The sequence below is a fragment of the Bombyx mandarina genome, chromosome 10 (genome assembly GCF_030267445.1).
Source record: "Bombyx mandarina strain Sakado chromosome 10, ASM3026744v2".
NCBI classification, from domain to species: domain Eukaryota; kingdom Metazoa; phylum Arthropoda; class Insecta; order Lepidoptera; family Bombycidae; genus Bombyx; species Bombyx mandarina.
The window spans coordinates 12,800,747-12,824,849 of record NC_143217.1 but is presented as its reverse complement, the minus strand read 5'-3'; the positions used below and the strand labels follow the sequence as shown (position 1 = coordinate 12,824,849).

The following is a 24,103-nucleotide window of genomic DNA, read 5'->3' as shown; positions in this document are numbered from 1 at the left end:
AGAACGTTCAACCTGATAGTTGAAAAGCTGATGGACAAACATTTTACGACTGTACAGAGAAAATAAAATGTCAGCCCTTATGACTATAAAAACTTAATAGTTTATTCCCACCGCTTGTGAATTCGAATGGTTCTCAGCCCTTAGATGTAGTGGTACCTCTACTTTTTTCACAATTTTAACAAAATTTCATAACAGGCCAGATTTTTTTTTTTTTTTTTTGGTCAGGAGGAAATCTCCGGACTTCCGCCCTTTTCTGGGGATACTGGGCGGGGTATGTCAGAGTCGAACTGACTAAAACCTCCTGTCGCTCAACAACCAACGTCCAAACCTCGCATGAGACAGAACTCATGACAAGGCAAAGGGGGGAAAGTGAAGCATTTAGTGCGGAGCACATCTCTCCCATCACCCTCCCCCTCGGGACGCCGGACTGGCGGTCGTCGGCGCCACGACCACCAGCCCTCTCGGTCGGCAGACTGTCCGAAGCCCGCCTAGATGGCACCGGTTAGAGTGGGTTACCCTACGGAATACCCCGCTGGGCCAGAACCAGCGTGGGTCGAGGATAGCCGGCCTTCCATCACCCGGATGCTCTTGCGTAAAACGCGTGCAGAGCAGCTTGCACGTCGTCTTCTTAGGCCCCCCTCGCCGGTCCCCAGACCGACATGTGAGGGGGACCCGAAACACTTAGAGGGCCAGGGCTTGGGCGAGATCCGCCTCCCTGGCCCCCGCTCGACGGCGGCGGGATTGTACGTCTCTCACGCGCCCCGCCGCCTCCTTCTGCGAGATGGTGCACTCGCAGAAGTCGAGCATCGCCTTCCACGACTCGTCGTCGCCGAGCATCGATGCCACAACACTCGGCAACGACAAGTCGGTTCCTATTTTTGCGACGAGGACACGGCGCCACCCCTCCCATGCGGGGCAGGCGACGAGCGTATGCTCTGCCGTGTCCAAGTCGCAACCACAATGGTGGCACTCTGCCGTCGGTTCGGCTGTGATCCGGTGCAGGAACTCACCGAAACAACCATGCCCAGTGAGCACCTGCGTGAGCCGGAAAGTGAGGCGTCCTCTGTCACGATTCACCCAATCCACAAGGACCGGGCGAATCGCCTCGACGGTCCTACGACCAGCCGAAGGATCAGCCAGCCGTCTGGACCATGACTCCAGCACGGACCGCCGAGATTGGGCCCTCCGCGCTCTGACCACACTGGGGCTGGGACGCGCCACGCCCCGGGCACGAAGTTCAGCCCGCCACTTATAGTCAGCGGCGAGCGCCTCCGCTTCCAGAACCCAAGGCGGCGTCCCAGCCAGTACACACGCCGCCTCAAAGGAGATGGTGCGATAACCACGGATGACCCTGACCGCGATGGTGCGTTGCGGCCGTTGCAGCAGCTTCGCCACCCCCACGGCCAGGGACTGGCCCCACACGGGCGCCCCGTATAGGGCCATTGATCGCACCACCCCCGTATAGAGACGGCGCGTCACCTGGTCAGGCCCCCGACGTTGGGCAGAAGCCGGCTTAGCGCGCCGGCCACCCCCAACAAACGAGGGACCAGGTTCTGAAAATGAGCACGGAAGGTCCAACGACTGTCCAGAATGAGGCCGAGGTACTTCAACTGCACCCCGACCCCGATACGGACGCCTCCAACCACGATATGGGCATCGACAGGTGGCACTCTCCGGGGCCTGTGGAACCACATGGCCTCGGATTTACTGAGCGCCACGTCGAGGCCCAATCTCCTAATTTTGCCGACGACATGCACCACCCCAGCCGTAGCAAGACGGGCAGACTCAGCAAAACTCCCCCCCCGGGCCACGACCAACGTGTCTTCCGCGTAACAGGCCCGGGAGGAGGGCACCTCTCAGCACCCAGTCATACCCGATATTCCACAAAAGGGGGCCGAGCGTCGACCGCTGTGGAACACCGCGCACGACCGGGAACCGGTGCAGGATCCCACCGTGTCCGGTACACGTGACCGATCTGTCCTCTAAGTAGGAACCCACCAGCCGGCGAAGGTAGGGGGGCACTCTATGTCGTTCCAGCGCCCCCCCCTATCACGGACCAGGGCAGGGTGTTAAACGCATTGGCGATATCGAGCGACACCGCCAAAGCCACCCCACCCCTGGAGACGGCCTACTCCGAGAGGGCCCGCACGCGAAGGATCGCGTCTACCGTTGAGCGGCCCTCTCGGAAGCCATACTGCTCCGCCGACAGATCGGGTCCCACCCCGACCAGATGCTGGATGATGCGGGCTGCCAGAATGCGTTCCAGCAGCTTGCCCACCTCATCCAGCAACACGATGGGACGGTACCCGGCGGCAGTATCCGCCGGGCGCCCCTCCTTTCTCAACAGCACGAGTCTGCCCGTCCTCCACGATGAAGGAAACCGTCCCGACTCGAGGCAGGAGTTGTAAAGTCTCAAGAGTCGGCCCCCTAGGGCACCAAGAGCCAAGGCCCAAACCCGGCCATGGACGCCATCCGGGCCGGGTGCAGTGTCCTTCGCGCACATTTTGCGAACGGCCACACGGAGCTCCGCCCCCGTTATATGGGGCACCTCAGCAGGGACTTCGCCGTCGTAGTCCGGCGGCGCGTCCATAGCGGGAGCGACAAATCCCTCCCGCTCCTGCGGGAAAAGCACCGAGACGATGTCCCGCAGCTGCTGAGGCTGGAGACGCTCCGTGGTCGGGGGGGGCCCATGGGCGCATTTTATTGCGCACCATATGATAGGGCCGCCCCCACGGATCCTCATCTAGCGTCTCCAAGAGACCCTCCATGTGTTGGTTCTTGGCTCTTCTGATGGCCAGCTGCAATGCCCTCTGCGCGACGCGGAATGCGCCGTGCAGCCGGGCCTCTGCTGCCGCGAACGCAATCGGATCGTTGCGCCGCGGCAGGCGGCGGCGGCGATTCCTGGCGCACTCGCGCCTCGCCCGAACGCACTCCACGCGGAGTTGCGCAATTTCGGGCGACCACCAGTACGCCTGGCGATTAGGAAGTCGAGGGCCGATCCGGGGCATCGACGCATCACAAATGCGACGCATCGTGTCCCGGAACCACCCTGCCTCACCCTCGACCTCGACCGGGTGTGGACGCATGGGCGCCCACGCCGCCACCATAGAGGCCTCCATCAGGAGCTCCTTATTCAGGCGCTTCAGTGCCCACTTGGGGAATGACCGGGACGCACTACGGGGGTGGTCCCCGTGGACGTCCGTGACTGCGGAGCGGGCGGAGAGATCAAACCGAATATATCGGTGATCTGACAGCGTCTCCGCCCCCTCCAAAACCTTCCAGTCGCAGATACGGCGCGCGATGGCTGGGCTCGCGAACGTAACGTCCACAATAGACTCACCCTGCCACCGCACGCAGGTCGCAACCGGACCTCTATTCAACAAACAGAGGCCGGCCGCGTTCGCCCACCTCTCCAGTAGCCTACCACGAGCGTCCGAGCGGGGGGAGCCCCATGCGACAGACTTCGCATTGAGATCCCCCGCGAGAATCACTGGACGGGGAGCGAGGCGGCGAGCAATCGCCCCGATCCCGCCCAGGAAATGCCCGAACTCGACAGTAGGAACAGGCCAGATAGACGATTGATTCACTAATATGTAGAAGAAAACATTAACACGTCATCGAAATAATCCAAAACTTTTTTATTTAGTAATCTGTGCCAAAAGTTTGTTCTTTATTAGTAAAATATTTCTTAATTATATTTTTATAAATTTCTGACATTCCACAGTCAATATTCAAATACTTCTTTGTGCTCTGAATTTGCTGGCTTCAAACTCGAGAATAGTTGACCGAAATGGCCGAAAGCGGAAAACGTAATTTGATGGCGTGAATTGCATTCTCGCTACTGGGACACCGAGATGAAGTGTTCGAGAGGATTTGGCGCTTTTAGAATTTACGAGCAGTGTAAGTAAACGAAATTTGATTTGAAATAAACGCAATCTATGCTAACTAGAGGTCCCGCAGTAGTCGAAATTCGACTATAATTAATTGGAATTGTAAGTTTGTACACTATTATGATTGTATTTTATACTTCTATAATCACAAATTTCGCGAAGACTACACTATAAAAAATATTAACAAAGACAAACAATATTTAATCTATTCTCAATTTGACAACAGACGTCAAGAACAAAGGTTTGACAATAAATAGTTTGCATGCGTGTGTGCGTCAAATACACGGTATGTAGTGTGTGTAATGTTTTCTTTATTGATTTAATGTATCTTTTATGCATTATTTAAAAAAAATATTAGCATTGTGCACTTCTTCTCTATATTCTCTATAAGTGTGGAAAATTTCATACTCCTCCGTCCGCGCAATTTTCCTAAAAAGGGATACAAAGTTTTTGCTTCACGTATTAATAGATATTTGATCAATAAAACTGAATTACTTAGGCGTGCCCGACTACGAACAATAGTGGTATCGCTCTATCAAGTAATCAAAATAAAGAGAACGTATATATTTTTTTGAAATTAAAAAAACATAAATGACATAAACTGACCCTGGAACTTCGATTTCCATTGGTTTTAGTTCTCATTTATACACTAAAAATAATCTGTACTGCCGTTGTACTGTTCAAACTGAGACCTTACAATTCGATTCTCGAGGTGGGTGGCAGTATTTACGTTGTAGATATCTATGGGCTCCGGTAACCACTTAACACCAGGTGTGCCGTGAACGTGAAAAAAAAACAGCCTAGTGCTATAAAAACAGTTTTTTTGTATGTTCTAAGGAAAAATCGTAGATAACAATGTGATATTTTTATAACTACGTCATAATCATATATGAGACATATGGATAGATAGTGGTATCAAGTTTGCCGCTCCAACGCTACATGACGATCACGACCACACTGTCAAGAGTGCAAGTCACGATTGAGAAGAAGAAAATAATATGTAAATTAGTAGTTAGTATGTACAATATTCTTTAATGAATTCAATTTAAAGCATTGATTAACATTTATTCATTCCCCGCAAGGCAGACGAGCACATGAGCCATTTGGTGATTAGCACTTGATAGCTTTCATAGTAGCTGTCTTACCCTTCAAATTATAACTACTGGTTGTTTCACGGCAGATAGAAGAAAGAGCATAACCATCCCAAAAAAAAATTACAAAGTTAAAAACACTAGCTGAAGACCTTATCATGAATTCTGACTGAATAAAATTTCAACATCCATTTTCGTTCCGACTTTATCTTCACATTATTAATAATAATTGCTTCGAAAGGCAAGCATTAGAAACGGGATGTGTCGCGACAGGCTATACCGTAACGCGTTTCCTTCATATTTGATTCCCCGGAGCAGAAAATACAATTTTACAGTCAGACTCCCGGGCGGATCTTTGATGAAATTTCAATGTTGCACGGAAAACCTTGTGACGTTTCAATTTATATCCCTTGAATATTGTATTTGGAGATCTTCTAGTTTAGTTTCAAACAAATTCAGTACATACAATTATTGTAGGTGATTAATACTATTGTGACTACAACAAGTTTAAGTCACAATAAAAGTTTTTAATATTGTCTATGACTAAAGACATAATGTAGTTTGTTCTTTTAGTATTATAAAGCAGTATAGTAGTAATAGACAGCTATTTACGAAGTCCTATAATAATAATAATAATAAATATTTACTAACAATCACGCCACGTTAACTGGTCCCGTGATAAGTTCGTAAAGAACTTGTGTTACAGGTACCAGATAACGGAAATAAATGTAAGATTTTTATTGTACACATACATATATTTAATATACATCCATAACCCTGGAAAAGACATTTATATTTATCATACAAATATCTTCCCTAGGCGGGATTCGAACCCGCGACCCCCTTGTGTAGTAACCATGTCACTTACCACTACACCAGGCGGCCGTTATAAAATTCATAATGGCTATTCAATGATTGCTGTTAACAATCTTCGCGTTTTGCCAATCATGAAAGTATAGTAGTGAATATATTTCACAAACATGACAAAGATTAGACGTGGGCCTTCGATCAACAACGTGGGCGACGTGGGCGATTATAGACTCCAATAATATTGTCAATTAATAACAACATTCATCTACATTTGTTTGATAAAGTTTAACCCGGGATTGAAGAGATTGTTTTCACTCAAATGAGGAGGGAGCTTCAAAATTCATTTCATTAAATAATATAATACTTAATATAGGTATTATTAAATAATTTTTCTAAGCTATACCTACTTATAATATTACAAAACTGAAGAGTTTGTTTGTTTGAACTTGCTATTCTCAGCAAATACTGGTCCGATTTAAAAAATTCTTTCAGTATTAGATAGCCCATTTATTGAGGAAGGCTATAGGCTATATAATATCACGCTAAGACCAATACAAGCGGAGCACCAATAAATAATGTTTCAAAATCGGGTTTTTTCCCTTTTGAGAGCTACCGTTGCGTGTGCTGCAGAAACGGTTAAAGTTTCGTGAAAATAATGTATGACAGAATTGTTTCCCTTTAAAATATCTAAAAAAAGTCCGCGACAGCATATGTCTATATGTTAAGGTTGGCTCACTATAACGTTTTTTATGCTAACCAAATTTGTTCTAAAATAAAGCATTATTTGTGAACTATTCCACGAAGACGTAGTCGCGGGCAAAAGCTAGTATAATCAAATGCCTTTTGAGGTGAAGTCATCCATGCTGTCTTAGCTCATTCATCTTAGTATAATGATATGTTTAATCTAATGGTAATAAGCGTGTTTTTATTTCATTTTACAGCGGTCATTGAAAAGCTTAAAATAACTGTATCACCAAAATCCTAACTTTCAAATTGATACTTATAGCTTCGTCCTGTTACAAATAAACAAGGATCTTAGTAGCGGTCCTATATACAAACAAATTAAACGTAGCTCTGTCGAGGAAACGTTCAAATATTCCGGAAGCGTTCCTATTCTGTAGCATAAGTAAGCGTTTATTTACAGAGTGGAATATTTTTCTTTTTTGGCGCCACCAACTAAAATATTTGTTTACGGACTTTGTGTTACTTATCTTGAAAAGTGTTTTGGCGTTCATCCTACAATTTGCAATTTTTTACTTTTTCTTGAATCTCACTACAGAGGTGTCCTGTTCTAGACTAGGTATATCACATTATTAGTATCTTACAATGTGTCCTAACATGGACTACATCGTGGTAGAAATAAACAGGCAAGTGTTGTATCTACCTGTACGGGCTCGCAGTTTGCTCTACCAGTAGTAATTATGCAAATACAGTGGATTTCATTAATAACGACTTTTTGGTTATAACGACGTCAAAATTACGTCTATTGAATTTAAAGCATACTTTCCTGAGAAATTCATTCGGTTATAGCGACTTTGGATATAGCGTCAATTTCGGGTATAGCGACTTGTTGTTATGAACCATTTATGACAGATTCCCAGAAATCCCTTACGGAACGTAACACCCGTGTGTGTATACCATAATTAAATAAATGATAAGTAAATACTTAAGTACTTGACTTTTTATTATTTCGGATATAGCGAATAGCGAGCTCCGGATATAGCGACGACACTAAAGTGCCCCTCCGCCGTCGTTATAACCGTAATTCACTGTATATCAACTATGCGTGTTTGATTTTTATTCATCGATGTTATTTATTTCGTCGTAAAGTCGTTCGTTAGCACGGTTTACGTATTTCCCTAGAACAAGTTGAACCCCTAGAATAGTATGGCATGGTTCAAATGAATCGGCCGTTTATCTAGTCTTTCTATAAATAATTCTTACTTAGATACTAACTTCTAAATTGATAAAAACTTTTCTAATAAATTGTTACTTTGGTATATATGTAACTAATTAGATATAGCATATGTACATTAAGGTATGTTTATTAGTGTTTGATAAGAAGTGTGGATTACTCATGAGACAATTAACATCTGCCCACAGCAATGATACTGAATGATGACCACGACCCGACAAAGAAGAATGAGTACTTTTTGAGTCACTAAAATAATTCTCACCACTATTTTTATAATAGAATAGACTCAAGATATTTTATAATCGTTTGATTGAAATTAATAAATACAGTAAACACAGGTATAGCTATATAACGAAAAGCGCAAACACATATTTAACAGAAGCAAATCGTTTATCAAGAGCCCGTTAGGATGCACTACTTAAAAATATGGCTACGCCAGTAAGAGTAACGCCATTTATCGCCGAATAGTCGAACGAATATAGATGGATCTAGTAGCATCTAGAACGCTCGAGAAGTACAACGCCATCTATTGTCATATAGCGGAAACACAAAATACTCGACTTTCGTGGAATATTCTCGACGATTCTAGGGATTTCGTCTCAACTATAAAAGCGTTGCAGAGATACCACGCAATCAGTTAGTAATCGGAATTACTCGAAGCGAATCAGCGAACGGATCATCTGAAGTGAATCGGAAGAAGCGAATTGAGAATTTTAAGGTGTTTGTGAAATGTTTTAAGTTTTCAAAGTTCTAATACAGTATAAATTGTAATTTGGTAGATTTTTTGTATTTATCCCGAACCCCAGCGCGTTACAATATCTATTGTGCTACCCGCTGTTAGACGTTATTGTTACGCAGTCAATAGCTGCAGAGCTTAACAGCGCTTTAGCCGTTTCGATGCGTCGACCCTCACTCACAACAGGCCTAGGGGAACTATTGCAGTAGGCCCTTTGAGGACGCTCTGTAATCTTTTAAAAAGATACGCCATTTGCACTTCACGTATGAGTGTCTTTTGTTTTTGGATGAATACAAAAAGAAGGTTTGCTCACTGCGTGTGGAAGAGAAATTGCGATATTATACCTACTACATATTTGTTACCAGAAGTAAAAGGTCTAATCTGCTTTTTGCAAAAAAAACTCTTACGGATTCGTTTTTAGTCATTGAAATAAAATATGTACAGAAATATTATGCCAAAAATGATTATTATTATTTGGTATAAATGTAATTAATTAGATATAGCATATGTACATTATAGTATGTTTATTAGTGTTTGATCAGAAGTGTTAGTTTAGTCTTTTTTTTTAGTCTTGCCTTAAATATTGTAACAAGGAAAACTACTAAACTTATTTATTTTAAATTATCGGATATTATAGATCAGTGCGTTTCTCATAACGTTAAAACCCTAAGTCTTCTTTAAATTACGCTATATATGTAGTTTTGATTTCTATCAATACATTCTAAAATATTTTAATTTTGAAAATGAGGTTCCGGAACCTTATTTTCACAGCCTCGATCGCCTTTATAGTGTGAATACAATATGGATTGCAAAATTTTTGTTGTTTCAACAAATACTTTTTTGTTTCCTTTATTAAATAGTAAGAATAGTATCGAAGCAATTTCTCTTCATAATCTCATCACATATTGAATACTAGAAGAAAACCTAATAAAATTTAGGCGCGAAATAAGGAGAAAACACAATTAATATTAATTTTAGAACACTGATTCCAAATTCGAATGTAAAATTATTGTTTTCTTTTATTGTGACTGCCTTTAAGGCTATACTGTAAAATTTTGTTTAAACTGTATCAAATAAAAACATACCTAGAATAGTCATGATAACGGTTCTAAAGTTATATGATATAATAAATAAAATAAAGTATTCAGTAGTTAGTTCACGGCCAGCTCTGAGTAAACAAAGTTCGGAAGAAAACAGCTGCGGAAAACAATTTTACGCTTGGAATTTAAGAGCTCGCGAAGGCAAAATAAGATTTTCATTTTGCAAATAAAAGCATTCTTTGAATTTGCTGGAAAATCAGGGACGCAACAAAATCTTATTTGAAATTTTAAGATTAAAATACATTACATTGCACATTTCTTTATTGCACTAGATTTTGCACTTTTTTTTTTTTTTTTGTCAGGAGGAAATCGCCGGACTTCCGCCCTTCACTGGGACTAGATATAGATGATGCATTTACTTATCCGGTTAAATTAAATATTAAATACAATATACATTATGCAAACACGGTAATTTTACGTAATTGAAGCTTTGACCTTTTTTTTGAAATATGAAGTTTCTAGTTTTAAAAATTTCCAAACATCTCACGAAATGAACAATGTTTAAAAATGTATATTTAAATATATATTGCTGTGACCTCAATACACTCTAATACACGATTTCTTTATTAGGACAAAATCACTTTAAGTTGTTCCAGAAAAATATTCTAGTTCGAATATGAACATTTGTTTGAAATAACAGTTACAATTAAACTACCATGTGACCATAGATAATTGAAATACAATATTGATTGCCAAAATAGCAGCCTTGACATTGCGCATAAAAACGTTTACGAAAACAATAAATCGTTCGAAAAACAAGGGCGTGTCAGTATCAGCCGATATGATATCAGTCAAACTCAAGAAATTAACGATAAACCCATTAATATCGGCAACAGTACAGTGCACTGCGTCGCTATCTACGGACACCAGTAACGTATAAATGTGATGTAACTGTTGGTTTTCAAATGGCACCGGATTTCGTGAAGCGTTTTGTGGATGTTGATGATAAAGTGTTCTTGGTGACCGGTGGTGCGGCAGGCGTCGGCGCTGGCTTGGTCAAGGCGTTGCTGTTCGAAAATGCACGGGTACTTATCGTCTCTTGTTATCGTATTTTTCAATGCTCCGATTTAGTAAATCGTTTATTTTATAAGATCGCGTAGAAATATTGAATAACTTCCTTCTAATAACTACTAGATCTTTCTTTTTTTTATTGCTTATATAGTTTGACGAGCTCACAGCCCACTTGGTGTTAAGTGGTTACTGGAGCCCATAGACATCCAAAACGTAAATGCGCCACCCACCTTGAGATATAAGTTCTAAGGTCTCAAGTATAGTTACAACGGCTGCCCCACCCTTCAAACCGAAACGCATTACTGCTTCACGGCAGAAATAGGCGGGGTGGTTGTACCCACCCGCGCGGACTCACAAGAGGTCCTACCACCAGTAATTACGCAAATTATAATTATGCGGATTTGATTTTTATTACACGATGTTTTTCCTTCACCGTGGAAGTCAATCGAGAGCATTTGTTGAGTACGTATTTCATTAGAGAAATTGCCTAGTGCAGTCTCAAATTACTTTGAACAAGCTGGTACGTTATGCGGTCTATTAGGGATGAGCTGAGCTCCGATAATAGATTGTATGATGGACAAAATGGAACAAGTTCATCTCGATTTGGTTAACTGTCAATTTTTTATGAAATTATAAAGACGAATAAGTTGATACCAAAACAAAATCCATACACAAATACGTGCCTACCTAAACACCAGTTATTCGTTCAAGATAAGTAAAACAATGTCAACACAGCAAGTCTTAAGAACTTGGCCAATTATCGTATATTTAAATGTTTTTATTTCGTAGCTTTATATCTTTGGTCAATAATGAATAAATTGAGGTTATCTTTATTAACTTAAATGTTAAATTTTATATAATACATTTTTAAAATTATATTGGTCATATCATGTTTGCATTTGTGGTGGCTTGATGAGTTTCTATGGTCTGTGATGTTGAATACAATGCAGACTAAATGAAAGTACACTTTTATTACTTTTAATGCGGTAGACAAAAACTGGTAGGAGTACATTCCACCGATCCAAGACATCAGGAAGCCTTAGAATCAGACGCTTGGTTGGCTTTTGAACACTGCTAAGAATGATCTACAGCATTGCTTGAAGGACATGTTTTACTGCTCGGAAAACTGCCGCTGTAATAGGATGCTGATTTCAGAGCCATGCCATACGTGGTAAAAATGATTTTGGGAATCGCACTGATTTCATACAGTGGTTCTGTATTATTATTATTTTATTTTTATTGCTTAGATGTGTGGACGAGCTCACAGCCCACCTGGTGCTAAGTGGTTACTGGAGCCCATAGACATCTACAACGTATACGCGCCACCCACCTTGAGATACAAGGTCTAAAGTCTCAGTATAGTTACGACGGCTGCCCCACCCTACAAACCGAAACGCATTACTGCTTCACGGCAGAAATAGACAGGGCGGTGGTACCTATCCGCGCGGACTCACAAGTGGTCCTACCACCTGTAAAAATTACATTGAATTGTCGGTAAAAAGGTGAAGGTCGAGATGAAGAGTGCTTTTGAAAATTTACGCTCAGTAATGTTTCATTAATGGATTTACATTATAAATGGAATAGACAAAAGTTGCATATTAACAGACTACCAGCGAGGTCGTCAGATAAAAAAAAAATCGATTACATTTAAATTGAGATAACTTTATTCTTCACGCATTTGAAATTTTGATCTGAACCAATCTAATAAATCTATGATTGCAGCACGTCGCGTTTCTAGATGTCGCTGACCGAGAAGGGGCCGCCCTGGAGGCCCAACTTATAATCAAGTTCGGTGCCTTGAGAGTGAAGTTCATAAAGTGCGACGTAGGAGACGAACGTCAACTCGCTTCTGCATACAAACAAGTGTTGGACAAATACAAAAGGCTTGACGGCGTCATAAACAGCGCTGCAGTACTCAGCGTCGATGATAATTCTTTCAACAGAATGATTGATATCAATTTTGTGAGTTTTTTTTTTCTTTTTCTTTCGATAATTTATCAGTTTAATTGAAAATGGAATTAGATTATTGTTAATAATTATATTGACGTTAAGCATATATTTTCAAAATGAAATCGTTTTTTTCCTTCAGTAATTGAAATCGAGGGGCTTAATATTAAAAATATGTTTTAATCCTGATAAACATACTTACGGCCTCTAGCTAGCTTTGAATCAGTGTTTCTAGACAAGAGTGCATGCGGAACAATTTAAGTAAAAGAGTGGTACTCGTACCAGTCCAAATTCTCATTACAAATACAGCCTCATCTGATGAATAATAATAATAATAAACGGATAAAAGTCGCACACGGTAATGTGACCCCAAACTAATTTAAAGTTAAAGACAAACCTAAATTAAAGTTAAGTGCAGCGGCTTCTTCATCTCTTCTAACCTTCTTGTTCCGTTTTCAAGAGCGCATTAACTCTCAACACTAATATTTTAATCTTATTTGAAAAAATATACTTTGCCTTCAAAATCTTTTTATGTTGGCAAATTAGTAAACGAGTTTATGGCCCGCTTAGCGTAAAGTGGCTACGTAATTATCATGAATATCATATCAACTACATTATAATGACGTCTAATCTGACCCATAAATTCTGAATGCATCGACGCTTCGGAGTAAAATAAGTGGAATAGTAACATTCATCAGAACAAGTTAGAAATATCTCCTACTACCCGTACTTTAGGAATTAGGAGGGGAAATTGAAAACTACATTGTTCTGACTACGAATGATAGAGAATTAGTAACCGTAGAAGTCGTACGAGTTCGCATTCTTCTGACCATTCAAACAAACTAGACATTATAGCGTAATGGGAATCGTTCAATTCGGTTGGACGTTACTCATAAATGCTTCAAATATTATAACGTTCACGATTTTACGTTATTAATTTTCATGATTCGATTAAACTCGGGCCGTACAATATTTTCGACATGTACCGCGCGTTTCCGATCGTTCGAATTACCCAATCGATTGTTGGTATCCCTGCAATTGAGTTGAACGGCAACTAAAATGAGTTAGGTATTCGGTGTATCAAATTTTCAATGTAACACGTAGGAAACGTCTGATTGAACGCCAATCTTCGGCGTTCCATGAACACTAAGATTTTCTTTATTGAAGGAGGTTTAAAGAGGATTAGAGGATGGAGTTCAAAAATATTTATAAGCGACGACGAACAATTAAGATCTGTTTGGTCATAAGCCCATTTAAGTCTTAATCTAATCCAGACTACAATTTCAGTACTAATATTAATAAAATTAGCGATAGCCAGCGGCTTGGCTCTGCCCCTGGGCATTGCTGAAGTCCATGGGCGACGGTAACCACTCACCATCAGGTGGGCCGTATGCTCGTCTGCTTAAAAGGGCAATAAAAAAAGGAAAAAAAGGTTGTTTTGGATTTTCCATTTTGTTGTTAATTAATGGGCTGAGAGCCGCCAATTATTGTGATACACAAAAAATGTAGGCTCAATGAAGTCTAGACATTTGGAATTGCTTCTTAAGCCTAAGTACTGCACGGTAATCCCGAAAGTGAACCTAACATCGGTTTTTATTACAGACGGGCACAGTGAATAGTACTCTGAAAGCGCTCGATATTATGGGGGCAGATAAAGGCGGTTCTGGCGGTGTTATAGTGAATATATCGTCCCTACTTGCTCTTAATCTCACCAGCCATTTACCTGTTTACGCTGCTACTAAAGCGGCGGTATTACAGTTCAGCATTAGAATGGGCGTAAGTATTATTTGTATTTATATAGTGTTGTGTGTGAGTTGGATTTTTGTAAGATACTAGTCAAACTCAGTCCGGGCTTTGCTGGCCGAAATTTTGACATTGATCCGATCACTACCAAACATCATAGTGTGACCCACTAAGTGGATCTGTAGATCACCCCGATAGAAGTTAAAGACTTGATCAAAGACCTACGTCCTCGCAAGGCTCCCGGTTCCGACGGTATATCTAACCGCGTCATTAAACTTCTACCCGTCCAACTCATCGTGATGTTGGCATCTATTTTCAATGCCGCTATGGCGAACTGTATCTTTCCCGCGGTGTGGAAAGAAGCGGACGTTATCGGCATACAAAAACCCGGTAAACCAAAAAATCATCCGACGAGCTACCGCCCGATTAGCCTCCTCATGTCTCTAGGCAAACTGTATGAGCGTCTGCTCTACAAACGCCTCAGAGACTTCGTCTCATCCAAGGGCATTCTCATCGATGAACAATTCGGATTCCGTACAAATCACTCATGCGTTCAACAGGTGCACCGCCTCACGGAGCACATTCTTGTGGGGCTTAATCGACCAAAACCGTTATACACGGGAGCTCTCTTCTTCGACGTCGCAAAAGCGTTCGACAAAGTCTGGCACAATGGTTTGATTTTCAAACTATTCAACATGGGCGTGCCGGATAGTCTCGTGCTCATCATACGGGACTTCTTGTCGAACCGCTCTTTTCGATATCGAGTCGAGGGAACCCGCTCCTCCCCACGACCTCTCACAGCTGGAGTCCCGCAAGGCTCTGTCCTCTCACCCCTCCTATTTAGCTTATTCGTCAACGATATTCCCCGGTCGCCGCCGACCCATTTAGCTTTATTCGCCGACGACACGACTGTTTACTATTCTAGTAGAAATAAGTCCCTAATCGCGAAGAAGCTTCAGAGCGCAGCCCTAGCCCTAGGACAGTGGTTCCGAAATTGGCGCATAGACATCAACCCAGCGAAAAGTACTGCGGTACTATTTCAGAGGGGAAGCTCCACACGGATTTCCTCCCGGATTAGGAGGAGGTATCTCACACCCCCGATTACTCTCTTTAGACAACCCATACACTGGGCCAGGAAGGTCAAGTACCTGGGCGTTACCCTGGATGCATCGATGACATTCCGCCCGCATATAAAATCAGTCCGTGACCGTGCCGCGTTTATTCTCGGTAGACTCTACCCCATGATCTGTAAGCGGAGTAAAATGTCCCTTCGGAACAAGGTGACACTTTACAAAACTTGCATAAGGCCCGTCATGACTTACGCGAGTGTGGTGTTCGCTCACGCGGCCCGCACACACATAGACACCCTCCAATCCCTACAATCCCGCTTTTGCAGGTTAGCTGTCGGGGCTCCGTGGTTCGTGAGGAACGTTGACCTACACGACGACCTGGGCCTCGAATCAATTCGGAAATACATGAAGTCAGCGTCGGAACGATACTTCGATAAGGCTATGCGTCACGATAATCGCCTTATCGTTGCCGCCGCTGACTACTCCCCGAATCCTGATCATGCAGGAGCCAGTCACCGTCGACGCCCTAGACACGTCCTTACGGATCCATCAGATCCAATAACCTTTGCATTAGATGCCTTCAGCTCTAATACTAGGAGCAGGCTTAGGGACCCCGGTAACCGTACTCGTCGAACTCGACAAAGAGGTCGACGTGCAACCTAACCCATGCATCAGCCCGCTGAGTTTCTCGCCGGATCTTCTCAGCGGGTCGCGATTCCGATCCGGTAGTAGATTCATTCGCGAAACAATTGCTCTTGAGTTGTTAGGTCTCCTTCGGAGGCGCTCGGGCAGTTGTTAGCAAATCCCACCCCTCCTGGCTGAGCCTTTGCTCGCCCACCTGTCCTGGTGAAACTGGAAAGGCCTTCGGGCCACCAGTAAACTTTCAATCATAAAAAAAAAAAAAAAAAGGATCTGTAGATTTTCTGTAAATTTCTTCGTTTCGCAGTCTATCATATGTCGACTTTAATAGATAAATAATTTTTTTAAGTGAATTCCCGGTTTACTTGTTATAGTTAGTGAAAATTATAAGAGCAACTAGTATGATCTAAATGATTGAGTAAATAAGGACTGTAAGCAAATTAACAAAAAAAGCACTGCAGCTCGGCAATATTATCGTAATAATAAAAGAGACAATATTGCGGGGATTAATAAAAATGAGTGTAAGCCGCGTTTAGAAAAAAATGCTACAAGTTCTATCAATATCCTATTAAAATTTTGCTACAAATTCTATCAATATTTATTATCAATTGTTTGAGTATAAAATAAAAATAAAACTATTTTTAAATAACACAATATCAGCTTCACGAGTAGACAAGGTATTAAATTTTAAATAATTGAGCTGTTGTCTTAAGAGATCCATTTTAATAGCGTAATTCATTCAATCGCCGTCACTTACTGGTGGTAGGACGTCTTGTGAGTCCGCACGGGTAGGTTCCACCATCCCGAATATTTTTGCCGTGAAACAGTAATGCGTTTCGGTTTGAAGGGCGGGGCAGCCGTTGTACTGTTACAAACGAGACCTTAGAATCCATGTCTCAAGGTGGGTGGCGTCATTTACGTTGTAGATGTCTAAGGGCTCCGGTAACCATTCAACACCAGGTGGGCCGTGAGCTCATCCGACCATCTAAGCAATGAAAAAATAAATATCAGAACACTGAAATCTACAGAGCGGCTTAAGACTTTTTTTTTTTACTAAACAAAATACGACTAGTCCATTATTGTGACCGTAAACCTCGCCACCGATTTATTTTTATTGCGACGGTGAATGAAAAAGGTCTGTCCGAAAGAAAACACGTAACGAAAATATTTTTTACAACAGACGCAGGAACAATTTACCCGGACTAAAGTACGGGTATTGTCCGTATGCCTCGGGCCCACTGACACTGCAATCCTTTACAAGAACAACTTAACCAAGTTTGATACAGAGTACGCTCCGTGTTTGTCCTCGCGTGCCCCCGTGAGACAAAGGTATGTAGACATAGATTTTTGTTATTTTGAAACAGACCTGTTTTGTTATAATATCCTAAAATGTTTTCCCGGTATGATAAAATGGGGCAGAATTTATGATAGTTATTATTACGTGAGCAATTTTGGCATGTGTGTGTTTTTTAACTAATTCCCGCATTAATTTATCAATAAGTCACTCTGATATGTTATAGTTAATGATGATAGTATTCTGTAGCTCACGTACATAGATAGGTACCAAAATTCTAGGTAAGATTTTCAAAAAGTGCTCTGTGTGGATTCCAGTAGCCACTTAAATCAGGCGGCCCTCCGAATTCCCTTCCAGAGCAATAAATAAAATTACCTCAGAGCATCTTGTCTTCCGAATGAGTTTTTTCTTTTAAATATTCTTCGACGCATTCGGGCGCTGGGAAATATTTGCTCTTACACTAAAATTTTACGACAGACGCGTGTATATATCAACAGAATCAGGGTAACTCATACGAATGTTTTTGAATGACTTTTGAATATTGTTCTACTCTAGAAAATCTGATTGAGATCAACCTGTGACTTATTTATCAACTAAAAATTGCTCGACGTCACTATAAAATGTGTGTACTTTTTTTATTTATTGCTTAGATGGTTGGACGAGCTCACAGCCCACCTGGTCTTAAGTGGTTACTGGACCCATAGACATCTGCAACGCAAATGCGCCACCCACCTTGAGATATAAGGTTCTAAGGTCTCAAGTATAGTTACAACAGCTACCCCATCATTCAAACCGAAACGCATTACTGCTTCACGGCAGAAATAGGCAAGGCGGTGGTACCTACCCGTGCGGACTTACAAGAGTTCCTATCACCAGTTTATATGTAATGTAATGGTCTTAGAAAAGTTCCTTTGGTCACTACTAGCGTATTAATGCTGCGAACTGTTCACGCCTTCTAGTTTGAAGGTTACATTATACAACGTATGAATAAATTTTACACAATTAGGCATTATCTGAAGTTTCTAAAAGTTATGTTGTTACCAATAATAAATGCAGCTTTACGCATTGAGAATAATCAATAAGAAACTTTACTAACTGTAGTATTATGTATGTTGTAACACACCGAAATAATAAGAAATCAAATAGAATCGTTCTTCTTTATTCCAACGACACTAAACATCGTTGTCCAAGGTTAAGTTTATTGCTCTACACTGAAAATATAAAAAAACAAAAGCCTAAAGATACATTGATTCCAAACTCCACAGAGTCGAGTCAGCTGTTAAGGGTATTTTGGAGGTGATCAACAAAGCGAGCACCGGAGATACGTGGATCGTGGAAAGCGACAAACCGGCTTACGATTTTACTCAAAATATATCCGAAGCCTTCCAAATACTCTCCAAGACATAGATTTACGAGTTATTATAAATCGGCTATACGGCGAAATCGATTCTGAGGCTTCCTGCGCAAAGCTAATATTTTCTTTGATGCTATATTCTCTATTTATGTAAGATATTCGATAGGTAAATATTGTGAATCGTATTGTTATTGGATTTTGTATTAAACGTTTATTTTATATTATTTGTATTTTCATTCCATGCTTATAGTGTACTTGATAAGTTTAGAGTTATATACATACATACGTTTCGATGTTCAGTTTATATGATACTTTCAAAAATATTTTAGTGCTGTGCTGTCGCTTAGAGTAGCATCAGTTATCTTTTCGTGTGGGTGTCGTAAAAAAACGACTCAAGGATCAACTGCAGAACTTGCTTATCGACTTTTTTCACCTCCCTATTCGCTGGTAGCCTAGGGAGCTATTCTAGCTTCTCACGGACGGGTACGTGAGCTCATGGGCTCAACCTGAAAGAATTGTCTAACACTAGCCCTTGCTCGAATCTATCACTGGATCGGAATCGCCACTGAGAAGATCCATCGAGAAACTCAGTGAGCTGTGTCTATGGGTTTAGATATCGAGATTTAGTGGTGGTAACGCATTATATATATATAATGCGTTACCACCACTAAATTATATACTCGCATTATATATATATATATATAATGCGTATTATATAATTATATATAACCCACATGGTTAGTTACATCTATCTAATTCTATCGCGATAGCAAGGGTACAATGAAATCGAGACTTCGAAGTTGTCGTGGCCTAAAGGATGAGACGACCGGTGCATTCGCGTTGAGCGATGCACCAGTATTTGAATCCCAAAGGCGGGTACCTATTTTTCTAATGAAATACGTAGGTACTTAACAAACGTTCACGATTGACTTCTACAGTGAAGGAATAACATGGTGTAATAAAAATCAAACCCGCAAAATTATAATTTGCTTAATTACTAGTGATAGGATAATATCTATGGGCTCCAGTAATCATTTTACACCAGATGGCCCGTTCATCCTTCTATGCAATAGAAAAAGTAAGCACCATTGCGTACCCCAGCTGTGCCGTGGAGGCTGATGTGTTCTGGTTTTAAGATAGCTGTTGTACTAAGCCCCGGTATCCGCTAAATATTAGGTGGCCTGTGCATTTTTACGGTTAGACTATGTTAGACCACAAACATACAACTGTTATAACTATTATGGCATATAGCAAAATGTTCAGTATCTTCCATAAACAGTACCCGAAGTATGTAAGATTAAGCGAGCACATTGTTTCAACTATTCTCTGCTATTTATTTATCGTCCCCAAAATTTTAGATTTGACAAGAAACTTCAACGTTAGATAGAAGTTAGTTTTTCTCCAGTCCACCTGCACAAAGTCGACGAAAAATAGAGCCGGCACCAGAGAGACACTATTGAAGAGAGACGCCGTTGTAAGCCCTGAAACTGTACCCAGGAGCTCGAATAGATCCCTTCAGGCCATCTTGAGAGAGAGCTTGTCAAATTGCTGATGGACGGATCAAAAAAGAGAAATAGCAATCATAGCCTATTTGCTCCGGCGCAGAAGGGTAGGTCCTATGGACTAAATTCCATTTAGTACTACTCTAGCATAACTTCTGCTGATGGCGGCCCCGTTAAAACGATATCTAAGGAAGTGCAGGCAAGGACATACGTTCCCACGTCCTTTCAGTAGCAGTGAGGTCAAAGAAAGTCCTGGCGCGCCAAAGCTGGGGTTCAAACGAGTCAAAACCGTGGTAGTTGAGTGGGTACATAAGTAGTATGACATTTATGATAATATTGAGAAATTAAAGAATATTAAATCTTTTAAATAAAAATGTTTATGCTCAATTTTAAAGTACCATATTTACGGATATAAATCCACATTATTTCGAATCTCCCCTCAATTGATATTGCCAACACAGAGTGATGGAGGTCATCTATAAAAGATCGGATTTCCACATGAATGCAATTTCCATTTCTCTTTACGACCTGACATTTCGGTGTAAAGACTCAAACAGATATTTATAATACTGTCCTTTCGCGTTTTCTATTTATGGATTAAGTTTCAAAGTTGTTCAACTTGTATTAGATTTGGGTAATATTATGTACTATTTTTATTACCTAAGTACTAATGTATTAAGTACCTAAGAGTAGTACCTAAGAAGAAATGGATAGATTGTGTGAAAGACGATATGGGTAAGAGGGGAGTGAGCGAAGAAATGGTATATGATAGAAGAGTATGGAAGGAGAAAACATGTTGCGCCGACCCCAGATGACTGGGAGAAGGGCAGGATAATGATGATATGTACTATTTTTATTAGTTAATGGCATGACAAGCTCACAGTCTTGTAGTTAGGTGGGTAACTGTGCATAATTACTATAATGCGAATCTCACCGTCTCCGAGAAGTTATTTGAACTGTGCTGGAATTACAACTCTCCCGCCCTTGACAATCGAAACGTATGGGAGCTTGATGCAAAAATAAATAGAAAGGTTCATGTTAGTCTAATCTGCAACTCTTCAGTCGTTCTAGAAATTAGCTCATAAATTCCAAAAAATACACATGTTAGTATTCTTACAAAAAAAAAATCGGTTGTCTGTAAAGTCGTTTTACTGACGATAGTTGAACGTGACAACGTCATAAGAAAATACGCCTAGGAGCGAGGTAGCGCCACATGAGTCATGTTTTTTTGTGGGTGTAGCCGGCTCCATCGAATTATAAGACGTTGTCACGTCAAAATCAATGCATTCAGAAATCAGCTCAACACATTTCACAGTTTTCCCTTTATACTTTAAGCTATAGTCATAAGTAATTTGTGTTAAGTGCTTTAACTGCGCGTAACAAAATCATCTTCAATAGAACAGTGTTAAGAAAGGTTGTAGAGGACCACAACCCACTGAGTTTCTCGTCGGATCTTCTCCGGGGTAGATTCTGTGAAGCACTGCTCTTGCTCAAGTCAGTCATAGCAAACTCTCTCAGGTTGAGCCTGTTAGCTCTACTACCAGTCCGAGCTTAACTCGAATAGTCCTTTAGGCTACCACCGAATTAGTAGGGAAAAGTAGACAATTTAAACACTACAACATTTATACTTATAATAAACGAGTACAAATATTTAATATATTATAGATTCAAAATTCCTCACACAGTTTAAAATAATGGTATTTAAATGGTAATATAACGTACCTCACTTATTTAATACCTATAATATAATATTATTTACTCGTAGGAGCGTAGTAGGTCATCTAAATTATATGTTTACTTACCTTCAACTATTGTATCACACCAAATTCGTAATTACTGTATCCGATACAAAACTTTTATTTTAATTCACAATATTTTTGAGAGTTCGTGAATCATATAATTTTCCCGGCTATTTTTTTGTCCGTTTTCCCCTAACACCCTTATTTCGGTTTGGTTTAAAGGAATGTAACAGTGAAATATTGGTCAAAAACTCACGTAATCCACCATCAAATGCATCTGTTTAAAAAGATTTGACACTCTGATACTTTTGTTATATATATGTACATACATTAACAAGGTATGTTTGACCTTATACAAACAGACGGAAACATTAACACTAGGTCGGTCGGTAAATTTAACACAGGTTTTCAAGTTTCCGTGGCCGGTGGGTTCATCGAAGATCCCTAATTAATAATTCAACAACGCCAAAGTACAGTATGAAAAGAACAGTACGACAACTTTTTTATTTTTTTTATTGCTTAGGTGAGTGGACGAGCTCACAGCCCACCTGGTATTAAGTGGTTACTGGAGCCTATAGACATCTACAAAGTAAATGCGCCACCCACCTTGAGACATAAGTTCTAAGGTCTCAAGTATAGTTACAATGGCTGCCCCACCCTTCAAACCGAAACGCATTACTGCTTCATGGCAGAAATAGGCAGGGTGGTGGTACCTACCCGTGCGGACTCACAAGAGGTCCTACCACCAGTAATTACGTAAATTATAATTTTGCGGGTTTCATTTTTATTACACGATGCTATTCCTTCACCGTGGAAATCAATCATGAACATCTGTTGAGTACGTATTTCGTTAGAAAAATTGGTACCCGCCTGCAGGATTCGAACACCGGTGCATCGCTTAAACACGAATGCACCGGACGTCTTATCCGTTAGGCCACGACGACTTCTATGGAGGAAGGAATGTAGGAAGTTTTAAAAATAACGGAGTTGTAGTTCGTACTCTTATTTTATTTTCTTGCCCAACTCTCTTTCTAAGTGTTGGTGACAAGACATACATTCAGCTCAAGTGGCTTGTTATCGGCGTTCTGTCTTTTACTACTGCAAAGTGCTGGGAATGTTTGTGGTTTCAAAGAAATGTAGGATAGGTAATTTTCCGATGCCCTAACCTTTTACCGGATTGATGGGAATTGAAATCTACTACTTTCTAGACAAGGCCCGAACGCTTAGGTCACATGGACTTCGTATATGTAGATCCCTCGTATGGACTAATTAGTAAATTTAATATGGTAGAAGCTAATACTGTTTTGTAGGTGTTTTCTGAACTCAACGAGCAATAATTATAATAATAAAGCAATAACTCAAATATATATATTTTTAACTCTAATTTTAACAGCTTGGCTTACCAAATTATTATTTTAGTGTTCCAAAACTTATTGAAAAATTTGTTCATAAAATTAAGAAACAAAGCTATACCTATTAATGCACTTCATGTCTTATCGCTATTATATTCCATTAGTAAGTTTTCTAACCACTCGATATCCATTACAGCTGCTCAAACTAAGGATGAGTCAGCATGATTATAATTTAAGACCTCTGATAGCTATAGGTGACAAATCATTTTCAATGTTCATTTTATTTCTACATGAACACGTTTTACTAGCTTGATTTACGTCTATATGTTGAATGTATTCAACGTAATTTTCGCCAAATTGGATATTCACGATTAAGTTGAAAACTTGCAGTCAAACGACCATTTGCACAATAATTTTATTACTAAAATCTAATATCCCGGACATGGTAACAAGAATTGAAAAATGTTTATAGTTTTTAGTTCAATGTTTCAAAGGGTGCTATTTCAGTTTCAAATAATATTTCAATACATATTTTTAGGGTAAAAATAATTGGATAGCTATTCGCATTAAGTAACTTGTGAAATGCTTCCAGCTAAATTTTTTATGTAGTTAAAGAAGTACTTTTTTATTGCTTTTTGGGTGGACGAGCTCACAGTACACCTGGTGTTAAATGGTTACTGGAGTCCATAGACATCTACGACGTAAATGCGCCACCCACCTTGAGATATAAGTTCTAAGGTCTCAGGTATAGTTACAGCGGCTGCCCCACCCTTTAAACCGAAACGCATTACTGCTTCACGGCAGAAATAGGCAGGATAGTGGTACCTAAAAATGTACATACTTAAAAATGTATATGCGTAGTTCTTCTTCTCTTCTTTCTCTCCTATTACCTTTTGCTAGGGTGTAGGGC

The 24,103-nt window shown here is 40.8% G+C and overlaps 2 protein-coding genes across 2 annotated transcripts in view; one reads left to right on the top strand and one right to left on the bottom strand.

Moving 5' to 3' along the window:
• The window catches only part of Lrpl (low density lipoprotein receptor-related protein-like protein), a 149,235-nt gene that overhangs the window by 16,179 nt on the left and 108,953 nt on the right, over window positions 1-24,103 (bottom strand). The gene's annotated exons all lie outside the window — the stretch shown is intronic.
• On the top strand, window positions 10,345-18,824 carry Adh (alcohol dehydrogenase-like). Its single transcript, XM_028174659.2, has 5 exons — window positions 10,345-10,567; window positions 12,276-12,515; window positions 14,103-14,276; window positions 17,133-17,281; window positions 18,512-18,824. Exons 1-5 carry the CDS (start codon window positions 10,448-10,450, stop codon window positions 18,651-18,653), a joined length of 825 nt encoding a protein of 274 aa, XP_028030460.2. The 5' UTR covers window positions 10,345-10,447; the 3' UTR covers window positions 18,654-18,824.